General features: G+C 52.4%; 2 protein-coding genes across 2 annotated transcripts; both read right to left on the minus strand.

Annotated features, from left to right (window-relative positions):
- Positions 1-3522: 3522 nt before the first annotated feature.
- LOC129783024 (gamma-secretase subunit Aph-1b-like) lies at positions 3523-6132 on the minus strand. Its single transcript, XM_055792662.1, has 4 exons — positions 6068-6132; positions 5788-5910; positions 5314-5441; positions 3523-4672 (listed from the first exon to the last, which is right to left on the minus strand). The coding sequence occupies exons 1-4, from the start codon at positions 6075-6077 to the stop codon at positions 4553-4555; spliced, it is 381 nt and encodes a 126-aa protein (XP_055648637.1). The 5' UTR covers positions 6078-6132; the 3' UTR covers positions 3523-4552.
- Positions 6133-6981: 849 nt separating this feature from the next.
- Positions 6982-13359, minus strand: LOC129783023 (gamma-secretase subunit Aph-1b-like). The gene is made up of 3 exons (XM_055792661.1): positions 13190-13359; positions 8366-8536; positions 6982-7369 (listed from the first exon to the last, which is right to left on the minus strand). Exons 1-3 carry the CDS (start codon positions 13321-13323, stop codon positions 7264-7266), a joined length of 411 nt encoding a protein of 136 aa, XP_055648636.1. The 5' UTR covers positions 13324-13359; the 3' UTR covers positions 6982-7263.

Consider the following 13359-nt stretch of genomic DNA (forward strand, 5'->3'; position numbering starts at 1 on the left):
AGGCAAAGGTGCAAATGTACCTGGGGAGGTACCAGAGGGCAGCGCAGCCCTGATGGGAGGAAGGGGTCACTTGGACCGGGTGCTCCCCACAGGGAACAATTTCTCCCTGCTGGCACTGCCATCATCACCTGGTCTCCATTTGGCCCCTGTGCTTGTCATTTCTGTGAGGTCTCTATGTTGCAGGTTGGGCCCAGAGAAAACCCATGCTATCAGGAAATACTTGAGCATCTGCACAAAATCCAAAGAGAAGTAAGGCCCTGTCCCACCTAGTACTTGTCTCAGGAGCTGCAGCCCAACAGAGAAACCTGCTTCATGGCAGAGAAGCTGCAGCAGACATTTGCCATGTCTATGTGAGAAGGGGAGCATTGCACAGATTGTACAGAAACAGTTTTTCAAGGTGCCCTCTGCTTGCATGTGCTTTCCCTTGCCTCCAGGGAAAACCAACTGCCCGTTCTCCAGCACACTGGGTGCAGCAGGGTGGACCCTGGCACATGTGGTGGCAGGCTGGGCTGGGGGGATGCTCCAGGTCAGGTCTGTTCCCATGATTTCCATGCTGGTCCTGCCTGCTGTCCTCCAAGGGGTTGCCCCACTCTTGCTCCTTATGATGTTTCTTCTTCCAAGCAAGGAAGACTTGGTGCCTGGATTCAACATCACAAGCCTGTTGCCTGCCAACCTGAAACTTTACTTCCACTACAGTGGCTCTCTGACCACCCCTTCCTGCTACCAGATGGTGAAGTGGACGGTCTTCAACCAGAGCATGCTGCTCTCTCGTGACCAGGTCCATGAAGGCAATGAGCTCCACACTCAGTCTTGCCTAGCCTCTCCCTGCAAGCATTCACCATCTGTTGGTCCCCTTGGGGCTCACCTAGCTCCTGAAGGCAGGACGCACCCTGCTCTGCTCAAGCTGCTCTCCTTCCAGATGTCAGTGCTGGTGACAAGCCTGAGGAATGATGATAGCAAACCTCTGCAGAACAATTTCCAGCTGGTGCAGGACCTGCAGGTGCTTGCAAGTTTCCAGACCATCCTCCTTTTGCTGAAGCAGCTGCCTTCTGGTAAGGAGCTTGTGAATGTGCTCAGGCTGCACCCAGCCATGGGGATGCAGGGATGGGGTGAGGAGCAGGAGTTGAAGCTTTGTGTCTCTTTTGGAAATGCAGCATTTGCATGGGTTAGCCTTGCCTGGCAGGTGACTTGTGGCAGCACTGGTCTTGGGGTCCCACTCTCCCCCATTTCTGCACTTGTCTCACCCTGCATGGGGAAGATCAGTTTCTAGGAACTTTGTCCTTGGTCTTGCAAAAGCAACAGTAGCATGGCTGGGGAATGTATGGTCAAGGGCAAATAGCTAACTCCTAGCATCCCAGACAGATTCTTTATCCCCAAATGCAATAGCTAAATTTGCTAAGAGCTGCAGAGATACAGGCTTGCAGTGAGCACCTCACTGCCAAGTGCCAAGACCTGCAGAAAGGGCTGCACTCTACCAGTGGGGTGACACAGCCATCCTAGCCAGGTGCACAGTCCCCTGCCTGACACATCCCCATCTGTCCTTTGTCTGTTTGTCCTTGAAGGCCTTTCTTACATTGGTGGTTTCCAGTTATGAGTAGAAATTCCTGTTAACCCTCAGGTGTGACTATTGTTCTGCATTACTGGATTCTTGCCCATTGCTGCTCTCTGAGATCACTAGGGTATTTTTGTCCAACATCCTGTTCCTTTTCTGTTTTGATGGTATTTCCTACACTTTGTGTCAAGATAACTAATAGAAACAGCACACAGGCTTGGTCGCAGGCCTTTGGTCAATGCCTCAGTAACCACAAACCATGGTGCAGGGCACTTCCCATCTGCAGCCAGCTTGCTAACAGACATAGGTTTTTAATCACTGTGGTCTTCAGCCTGGCTAGCAGTTTCCCATGTGGTACCACATTAAATGCTACACTGAATTAGGGAGAAATTAAATCTACCACATTTTCTTTTGTCTAGAATATGACTTTACAAAGGATATCAGGTTAGGCTGGCATGCTCTATCTTTGGTAAACCTTTTAGATACTTTATCATATTTCTCACCTCCAAGCATTTCTCTCACTACTTCCTTGCAAAAGCTGTTCCAAAGCCTCCAGCCACTGAAGTTGGGGCAATGGGAGCTGGCAATGGCCAGCTGCCTCCTCCTGGGAAGCTGCACACCATCTTGCCGCAAGGAGCTGTCCCTGTGGTTGCTGCCTGATGGGCTCACCCCATGCCCTTCTCCAGGGTCTCCTGCAGGGCTTGGTGTGGTCATGGGGTGCTACGGTGCTCTGCTCCCTGCCCGTCTGCTGCCCAGGCAGTGGCAGCCACAGTGGGGGAGTTTCTGGCTGGACTCAATGAGGCTTTCATGTGAGCTGTGGTTCAAGGAACATTTTTTTCCTTCCTTTCCCTTAATGCTTTTCGCAGGGTATTGGGGCCAGGCTTGTGAGCTGCTGGGGATGCAGAAGGCAGTTTTCCCCTGTCTGCTCACAGGCAATGGGGAATCTTGCAGGCAGCCCTGCTTTGGCAGCATGGCCTGAAGCCCTGCAGGCTTGACATTTCCCTCCCCAAACACCCCCGGGCAACCTCTTGACTGTGCTGTCTCTCTTCCAGGTAGCAACAGCTCAGCAGCAGCAGGTAGGTGAGGTGCTGGCCTGAAGGAAGAGAAGGTGGCCAGGGGGCATACCCACCAGGAAGGCTGAGGCAATTGCCTTCATGTTCTTTCTGCCTTTGGGCCATCAGCCTTCTCCAGCCTTGCCCCATCTCCCTTGTCCAGCAGCCACAGGGGACTGTCCCCAGTGTAACAGGCCTGTGCTCAGCTCACTTGCAGGGGATGCACTGGCCATGCTCTTTGGGGTGCTCTTTGCCATCACAGCACTGGCCTTCCTGCTGTACAGCTACAAGAGAGCAACAGGGAGATGCAGGGGGAGGGGCCCCAGGGAGTGGCAGGAGTCAGTCTGGGACATGGGAAGGGGGGTTAAAGGTGGTCTCTCAGGCAGCAACATTAGTAGACTTGCAACATAAGCAACAGTTAGCAGGGACCCCCTGCTTGCTCTAACATCCCCCTCCCTTCCTCCCCCACCAGGCTCAACTTGCTGACCAAATCCAAGGTCATCTACACAGCAGCCACCACTACCGTGTGAGCTCCATGCCTCTGCAGAGGTCCTGGTTCTGCTGGCTCAGCCTGTTTCACCCCATCTCCCCTCACTCCTGCCCTGGGCCAAGTGAGGGCCAGTGCTCCAGCATCCCTTGGCCACAGGCTGCTCACATGGACTGTTTGCCTGGGCAGTGTCTGGCCTCAGCAAATATTTGTTATTAAAAAAAAAAAGGGGGGTTAAAAAGGTTAAAATGTATTTAAAAAAAAAGCCTCCCATGGTGCCAGCTGTCTCTGCTGTCCCAGTGTCGCATGCCGGTCTGAGACCGGAGCGTGGTTCTGTTTGTATTCTCTGGAACAGAATTAAGACTCAAAACAGAGTCAAGAGCCAAGGAACTTTATTTACCCAACAATAAATCTGCAAATGCAAAGGGAGAGAGAGCGAGAGATAAAGAGAGAAAGGAAGGAAAGAAAGAAGGAAAGAGTTCACAGCAATAGCTACCACCCCAGAGTTGCAGCATCCCGACAGTCTGATCCGTTTCCAAGTCTGGTGGGGGAACATTCCGTCCCATGTTAGTTGGTTCCGTTTTTTATAGAGTTGTTACAAGCTGTTCTACTTCACCACACCTTCCACCTGGCAATGATGTACGTGCCCAACATTCCTCAGGGGCCTCCAGGCACCTTGATCCCCCTGACCCCAGGTCTGGGCACATGCACAGGGGTTTGGTTAAGTTTTGCAGGATCAGCCTCCCCCATTGCTCCATAGCATCAGTTGGTCTCCTAAATCTCTGCAGTGGCAGTGGTGTTATCTTCCTGCCTTAACAATGTATAGATAGATCATTCACTGTGGTGATGGCATGAGTTTCCTGCCATAGCAATGTTGAGAAAACACATCTGCTGTGGTGATGGTGGGTCTCACCGGCACAGTCTCTTACACCCAGTCTGAAGCTGTAGGGCAGGAACAGGCACTAGTGGAGCTGGATCCACAGCAGAGGAGTGCAGAGGGACCCCTTCCTGATCAGCAGAGACAGCATTAGCCTCTGTGCCCCAGGCAGAGCTCTAGAGCAAGCAGTACAGAGCTCCTTGCACAGCCTGGCCCTGCCCTCTGTCTATCTGGGACTTCCTCCTCTTATTTGTGCAGTGTTGGAAAAACATAGCCGTGGCTTGGTAGGGCTGGAGAAAGGCAGAGCTGAACATTGGCAGAGCCACAGCTTCATTGCTGGCTGACCCCCACCCAGCTCCCCTCCAGCTTTGATGTAGCTGGGGCATTCCCTGACCCATGGCTGCCTCCCACCTTTCCTAGCAGCTCCAGCACAGCTAGAGCTAAGCCCTGGGGAGCTCCACAGCCCCACTGAGGCCAAGAAAAATGGTCTGGACCTGGGAAAGGGGAGGAACTGCTCTTTCTACTTCAAAGTGGTAAAACCAGAGATGGACAGAGCAGGAGCAAGACCTTCAGGCAACTGGGATCTACGACTGCCAGACACCCCCCATGATCACACCAACATGAAAAACACAGGGATGGCTGGGGACAGGAACATCCCATGGGGCCTCAGGATTCCAGCTGAGGGCTGGCTCTGCTCCATAGACCTGCAGGAAGCAAGAGGGGAGGGGGCCAGTTTTCACCAGACTCCTTACCCCATCTACTTCCCCCAGGAGAGGCAACAACCTGACCATGGCTCCAAACCCCAGTGTCTCCTCTAGTCCGGCAGCCAAAGGGGATGATGACCTTGCTCCAGCCCCTGGGACACCCTCTCCCCACCCCAGTGCTGGTCCAGGTACCCAGAGGAACCTGCAGGGTCCCCTGTCCCCATTATGGAGCAGAACTTACAGAGCAGGAAGTGCCGCAGGTTCTGGGCTGAGCCCCCTGAGAGCAGATAAGCCCAAGTGGCAGCGGTAGCCATCAGCAGGTAGGAGGGCACCAGGCTGCCCATGTACAGGGGGTTGCAAAATGTCTAGGGAGAGAGGTAGGAGAGGGAAGGGGTGAGCAGGCAGGAGAGGACAGGGCCAGGATGAATGGCCATCTCAATGAATAGAACGGGACAGGAGACACCAGCTTTGGCATTCAGTTTGCAAAAGGCCTGTCCTGTGCAGGGACAGCTGCAAATCCCCAAAACCCAACTGCTTCACTAATGCTGAAGGCTGTCGTCCCCCCAGCACAGGGACCAGCATGCACCACAGCCATCCCCAAATATAGGTCCCAGTGCAGAGCTCTGCTCCTGGCTACTCACCAACCCTGAAACAGTGAGGTGCATGACAACAACAGCTGTGATCTCCCACCAGCGCCAGTGCTCACAGCCGTGGAAGAAGAGGATCCCCCAGAAGGTGTGAAGGAAAATCAGCACCATGGTCATAAAGGCTGCAGGAAGCAGCAGAGGGGTGTCACTGGGGAGCCACCTGCCCTAGCCCAGCCCAGGCTTGGGGAGGGATGGAGAGGAGCTGCAGAAGGGGAGTAGGGGCACTGCTGGGTCAGACTGGGAAGGATGGGGAAAAGGAGCAGAGAGGGCCATGGGACAGAGAGAAGGGTATAGCACAGAAAGATGTGACAGGGGACCACAAAGGGCTCAGATGGGTATGGGGAGTGGCAGCAGGATGCAGCATGGAGGGGAGAGCACAGGGGGCTGAGCCCCAGCCCCCCCCCCCCCCCCCGGTCTGCTGTCTCTGTGGTGGGGCAGAGATGTGGGCAAAGGGTGCCAGTTGCTCACCTGAGGCCAGGAAGTAGAGCTGTGAGTCTCCGTGGATGCCCATGGTGCCAGGCCCTAATGTGTCTGCCAGAAGATTGATCATGGAGAAGGTTCCACTCATGAGCCCAAAGCCCACGCCAGCCACTGCCAGGACAGGGATGCCATCAAGCCCTGAGCCACCCAGGGCCACCCCAGGCACCTCCCAGCCCCTTGGAGGACTCAGCCAGCTTCAAGGTGAGAAACCTTCCTTAACCCCCAGCGCCATGCCCAGCCCTGCCTGGCTGCTCTGTGCAGCACTCACCATATGCCATTTGTTGGATGGAAATGGGGGAGCAGCCATCCTCACTGAGGGCCACCAGCCCCTCAATGGCCTGCCTGCAGAGGGGAGAGCATGCTGGAGGCTGACACGGCCTGGCCACCTCCCAGGGCACGGTGCAGCACCAGGACAGAGTAGGTAGGAGTCAGGGATTCACTCTGCACCATCCTACTATACTGGTAACCTCTCCATCACTGAACCGCAACACCTGCCACTGGAGACCATCCACAGGACCACCCTGAACCACCAGACAAACCACATGTGAAAACCGTGCAAAGCCACAGAAAAATTTCCACAGAGGGGACACGAGTGCAAGCCAGCCTCACAGGTGGGGCAAGTGAGATGTCGGGTGCAAAGCAAGCAGCACCCCCGCACAGAAAACAGCCCCAGTGCCAGCATCGGAGGCGCATGCCAGGAGGGTGTACCTGATCTTGGCAGTTATACTCTTAGAAGATGTTGGGGGAAAAAACAGAGAAGTAGCAGGGAAGACCTCAAAGAGCTTGAAAATTTCTTTGGAGGGAGAAACTGAGAGCACTGGGCTTCATAAGTTGTATCAGCTAGAGGTGTGGCAGGTGAGGAGGATGCCAGATGTTTCCACAGCCCTGGAAGAACAGCAGTATTTGCAGCTGGAGAGCCACAGGGCAATGAAATGCAGTGGTTTGTGTTAGAGGCCACTCCACAGAGTTCTGCTACCCTCTGCCTGCCCACCTCCAGCAGCACCCTGCCACAGGGAGCAGTGCAAGCATGTGTACCTGACCCCCCCAGCCTTCCCTCAGCCCCTTGCCCCATGCCAGTGCCCAGCCTGCTGGGAAGGTGGGGACCGCTGGGGGGGGGGCAATGAGGGATGCCAACTGTTACCGAAATCTCGGAATGAAGAACTTATCGACACCAATGTGATGTAGATAAGCAGACACTTCTTTATTGACGGCCGGGTGCGTGAGCGAGTCCTCTCACGATCAACGCACGCCAGGTCCCAAAATCAGATTCCATATATAGAACTTATTCATACATATTCATTAAGTATTCATGCATAACCATGATATTTCCTGTAAATCATTAACATATTCTCCTCCCATATCCGATTCTGCACAATAAAGCTTAGAAAGGTCTAGAAATGGGTCTGGGGTACGATTTGGGTAGGTGGTATATGAGTCGGTGGTCGCGATCTCCCCCTGCCAGAATTACCTTTTACTAAAGTTCACGATTTCTTGGCAGGCACCTACAAGCTGTTCCAGTCGACTCTCCCCAGTTCCCATTAATCTCATATTCTGACATTTCAATACACCTCTGCGTACAGAAAACTGGTTAAATACAAAGAAACCTTTCAACCCTAAAGTTATTACCTATGTTTTAACAATAGTTCCAGCCCCTTCTTCTAGCCTTGGTACAGGACGTACAGAAGATCTCATAACAACTTTTACTGTGTAGCTATAAGTTTCTTATAAAAAATTTTTTTCTTATCCTTCTATATTTTAATTTTATTAAATGGTTTTATAAAATCAATTAATCAATCAAATAAAGTCAATCAATCTTAACTTATTAACAAATCGATAACAAACTGCAGCATCAACTCCCCTTGTCTGCCTGCCCAGCCCAGTGCAGCATCCATCCAAAAGCAGTATAGTGTGCAGCGTGTGCTCACCCAGCAGGTGGCACAAGCCCCCACACTCTGGGCAGGCAGCACCAGGGAGGCCGGGAGCTGCTGAGGCTGCACCCAGACTTTGCCTACAGCTGGCCAGGGTACTGAGCACTGGACTGGCAAGGATGCACCACCCCGCAGAGCACTGAAACCACTTTCAGGCTGTCCCCACTGACACAAAGCCATCCCTAAGAAAGGAACAAGACTTGCCAGGAGACAAGGGCAGATCCCTAACCCTTCCCCATCCCCCATGCAGCAAAGCAGGCATTTCCTGGTGCCTGGTATACCCCCAGATTCCATCTGAGCTACAGGAGCACTGCTGGTGCTAGTCACCACAACAGAGAGGATATTACACATCCTACAGCAGCCCAAACCCACAGCCTACCTGTCCCGAATTCAGAGAGACACTACCAGCCACCTCAGCCCTGGGTCTTCTAGACCTTACGGCTGCGCTGCTCCGCCACCCGAGACCCGCTCGCTCGAGGTCAATGTACTGACACAGGTACCACCCACTTGAGGCAGCCTGGTGCCATGCTCTACAACTCCCCCACTCAGGAGCTCCCAGCTGAAATCTGGACCTGCCATAGCTGGGAGGGCAGAAGGACCATTCAGCAGTGCTGGAGCAGGGTGAGAGATGCCCTTACCTGAGGAGCTTGTAGTAGAGGAAGCGGAAGGCCTCCTGCAGCAACACAGAGAACATCACCCCAAATATCAAGAGCCCCTTCTGCAACGGCTCATCCTGGGGGTCGCTGACTTTAACAGTGATAAACCAGATGAGGGAGGAGAGCAGCAGCGACACCAGCCAAAAGAAAGCCCTGCAAGAGAGAGTGCACCTGCTGACACCAGCGCCATGCCTGTGCCCATCAGCACTATGCCTGCATCCCTCTGTGTTGGTACTAGTACTGACAGCAGTGCCCCAGCCTTGCTCACTCTCCTATCAGTCCCAGCACCATTCTGGTGGTACTGCTCTATTGGTACTGCTGCTGTGCCTGCACTCCTCTGCTGGTAAACAGAACTGGCACCTGTGCTCCTGCCAAGCCCACACCAGTACCAATACCACTGCCAAGCTCATATCCATGTCAGTACCAGTACCATACTCTACTGATCTCACAGTGGACCTGGTACCACTGCCCCTGCTGTGCACCTATCATAAAATCATTTAGGTTGGAAAAGACTTTTAAGATCAAGTCCAACCATTAACCCAGCACTGGCAAGTCAACCACTAAACCATGTCCCTAAGCACCATGTCTACACATCTTTAAAATACCTCCAGAGATGGTGACTCCACCACCTCACTGGACAGCCTCTTCCAGGGCTTGACAACACTTTCAGTAGAGAAATTTTTCCTAATATCCAAAGTAAACCTCCTTTAGCACAACTTGAGGCCATTTCCTCTTACCCTATTGCTTGTTATCTGGGAGAAGAGACTGACACTCACCTGCCTACAACCTCCTTTCAGGCAGTTGTAGAGAGCAATAAGGTCCCCCCTGAGTCTCCTCTTCTCCAGACTAAACAACCCCAGTTCCCTCAGCTGCTCCTCATAAGACTTGTGCTCCAGACCCTTCACCAGCTTCATTGCCCTTCTCTGGACACACTCCAGCACCTCTACATCCCTCTTGAAATGAGAGGCCCAAAACTGAACACAGGATTCAAGGTGCGGCCTCACCAGTGCTGAGTACGAGTACAGGGGGGACAATTACTTCCCTAGTCCTGCTGGCCACACACACTATTTGTGATACAAGCCAGGATGCAATTGGCCTTCTTGGCCACCTGGGCACACTGCTGGCTCATGTTCAGCTGGCTGTTGACCAATGCCCCCAGGTCCTTTTCTGCCAGGCAGTTTTCCAGACACTTCCCCAAGCCTATAGTGTTGCATGGGATTGTGGTGACCCAAGTGCAGGACCCAGCACTTCTTGTTGAACTGTTAACACAGAAGGCTCAGACACAACTTATACGACCAATGTGATCAAGTTAGTGCCACTTTATTAATAGATTCACTGCAATTTATACTCTACAGGTGCTATTAATAGACCCACATCAATTTATACCCCCAGCTAAAAATACGCATGCTACACAGGCTTTGTTATGTAAAAGGTGATAGGTTAAAACTACTTGTTCACATGCTTCCATCTCCCCTATGATTGGTCCCGGTCTGGTGCCCACACGCTGCTCCCCCCTTGTGCGGGCATCCTGTTTTTTCTCATCTTTCTGTCCAACTCTCTTATCTCTCTGTGAATACACAGTTTCTTTGTCTTCCTTGGCCCTGCATATGTCCTTCACAACACTTGCAGCTTGCTACAGTTTCGGCCTGCTCGGCCTGCTATTACAACAAAGTTACTTGGTCTGGATTGCTCATAATAAGTCCATTTTCTTCTAGCCACTCTACATTGAACCTCATACAACTGGCATCAGCCCATCGATCCAGCCTGCCCAGATCCCCCTGTAGAGCCTTCCTACCCTCAAGCAGATCAACACTCCCCCCGCCAACTTGGTGTCATCTGCAAACTTACTGAAGGTGCACATGATCCCCTCGTCCAGACCATTAATAAAGATATTAAACAGGACTGGCCCCAATACTGAGCCCTGGGGAACACCACTTGTGACTGGCTGCCAACTGGACGTAACTCCATTCACCACCACTCTTTAGGCCCAGCCATCCAGCCAGTTCTTCGCCCAACGAAGGGTACTCCCATCCAGCCATGAGCAGCCAGTTTCTGTGGGAAATGGTGTCAAAGGCTTTACTAAGGTCCAGGTAGACACCATCCACAGCCTTTCCCTTGTCCACTAGGCAGATCACCTTGTCATAGAAGAAGATCAGGTTCATCAAGCAGGACCTGCCTTTCATAAACCTATGCTGACTGGGCCTGAACCCCCAGTTGTCCTGTACATGCCACGTGATAGCACTCAGGATGATCTGCTCCATAACCTTCCCCGGTACCCAGGTGAGGTTGACAGGCCTGTAATTTCCCAGGTCCTCCTTTCAGCCCTTCTTGGACATAGGCATCACATTTGCTAACCTCCAGTCAACTGGGATCTCCCTGGTTAGCCAGGACTGCTGATAAATGATTGAAGGTGGCTCGGTGAGCACTTCCACCAGTTCCCTCAGTACCCTTGGATGGATCACATTTGGCCCCAGAGACTTATGTGTATCTAAGTGGAGTAGCAGGTTGCTAACTATTTCCCCTTGGATTATGGGTGCTTCATTCTGCTCCCCATCCTTGTCTTCCAGCTCAGAGGGCCCTGAGAATAACTGGTTTTGCTATTAAAGACTGAGGCAAAGAAGGCATTAAGCACCTCAGCCTTTTCCTCATCCTTTGCCACTGTGTTTCCCCCAGCATCCAATAAAGGCTAGAGATTCTCCCTAGCCCTCCTTTTGCTGCCAATGTATTTATAGAAACTTTTTTTTATTGTCTTTTATGGCAGTAGCCAGATTAGTTCTGGTTAGGCTTTGGCCCTTCTTTTTCTCCCTGCATAGCCTCACAACATCCTTGTAGTCCTCCTGAGTTGCCTGCCCCTTCTTCAAAGGTCACAAACTCCCCTTCCCCCCCCCCCCCCCCCAACCCCCGAGTTCCAGCCAAAGCTCTCTGTTCAGCCAGGCCAGTCTTCCCTGCTAGTTCATCTTTCGGCACATGGGGACAGGCTGCTCCTGTGTCTTTGTCTTTAAGATTTCCTTCTTGAAAAATGTCCAGCCTTCCTGGCCTACTTTGTCCTTCAGGACTGTCTTCCAAGGGACTCTGTCAACCAGGCTCCCAAACAGGCCAAAGTCTGCCCTCCAGAATTGCAAGGTAGCAGCTGTGCTGACCCCCTTCCTTCCTTCTTCAAGAACTGAAAACTCTATCATCTCTTGATTGCTGTGCACAAGATGGCCTCTAACCATCACATCATCCACAAGTCCTTCTCTGCAAACAAGTCCAGTAGGATGCCTTCCCTAGTTGGCTCACTCACCAGCTGTGTCAGGCAGCTATCTTCCACACACTCCAGGAACCTCCTGGACTTTTTCCTCTCTGCTGTGTTGTATTTCTAGCAGACATCTGGTAAGATGAAGTCCCCCATGAGAACAAGGGCTAGCTGTTGTGAGACTTCTCCCAGCTGCTTATAGAATATTTCATCTGCCTCTTCATCCTGGTTGGGTGGTCTATAACAGACTCCCACCAGGATATCTGCCTTGTTGGCCTTCCCCTTGATTCTTACCCATAAACACTCAACCCTATCATCACCATCATCAAGCTCTAGACAGTTGAAACACTCCCTAACATACAGGGCTACCCCATCACCTCTCCTTCCTTGCCTATCCCTTCTGAAGAGTTTATAGCCATCCATTGCAGCACTCCAGTTGTGCGAGTCATCCCACCATGTCTATCACAACTATGTCATAGTTTTCCTGCTACATAATGGCTTCCAGCTCCTCCTGTTTGTTGCCCATGCTGCGTGCATTGGTGTAGATGCATTTTAGCTGGGCTATTGTTCCTGCCACCTTTTTGGGAGGAGAAACCCTAATTCCTACGTGACCATTCTCAGGCGCTTCCATGGTTTCTAACACATCAATAACCCTTGCATCTTTGCTGTTGAATGGATCTCCATCCCCTACCTTCACTGCGATGGCAGACCGAAGGACCTTGCTAGCACACCATCCCTCAGACACTGGTGTGACCCCAAGCTTATCTCTAGTGAGCCTGATTTTATCCCTTTCCCCCTTCAAATCTAGTTTAAAGCTCTTTCAATGAGCCCTGCTAACTGCCATGCAAAGATCCTTTTCCCCCTTTGAGACAGGCGTACCCCATCTTTTGCCAGCAGGCCTGGTGCCGTGTAAACTAACCCATGATCAAAAAACCCAAAATTCTGCCAGTGACACCAGGCTTGGAGCCAGGTATTGATTTGCTGGTTCTTCCTGTTTCTTCCCTCACCATCCCCTGCAGCTAGAAGGATAGAGGACCCTGTACAAGTACTGGTACCAGTGCTCTACTGACCCCATGCCATTACTGATACCAGTGTCGCTCTCCATCATGCCCGTGCCATGTAGTGACCACAACGATGCCAGTACAATACCAGTACTGGAGCCCCGGTTGTGAAAAGAATGGCACCAGTATGAGTACTGGTGTCCCCGTCATGCCTACAGCAGTACCAGTATGAGTGAGTACTGGTGCCCCTGCTGTGCCTGCAATTATACCAGTACAAGTATGGATATTGGTGCACCTGTCACATTCACAAGGATAGGGGCACCAGTACTGGTGCTCCTGTCATGCTCACAACCACACAAGTATGAATACTGGTGCCCCTGTCGTGACCACAACGGCACCAGCACTAGTCCCCTTGTTGTGACTCTGCCAGTACCAGTCACGTTCCTGTCACACCTACGCTGGTACCAGCACCAATACTGGTGCCATATCAGTACCGATACGAGCACCAGTGCCCCCTCCACGCCCACACCAGTACCCACGATGGCACCAGTGCCCCTCCCGCATCGGTACCGGCACCGGTGCGGGACTGATCCGGCGATGAGGATGATGATACGGAGCAGGTCGCGGGCAATGGTGAAGAGGAAAAGGCCGAGTGTCGGCCCGAAGGCGATGAAGGTGCACCCGAAGAAGATGGCGAGCGTCATGGCGACAGGACACGAGACCAGAGACGGAACCCAACA

Source organism: Falco peregrinus, chromosome W, assembly GCF_023634155.1.
Source record: "Falco peregrinus isolate bFalPer1 chromosome W, bFalPer1.pri, whole genome shotgun sequence".
Taxonomy (NCBI): domain Eukaryota; kingdom Metazoa; phylum Chordata; class Aves; order Falconiformes; family Falconidae; genus Falco; species Falco peregrinus.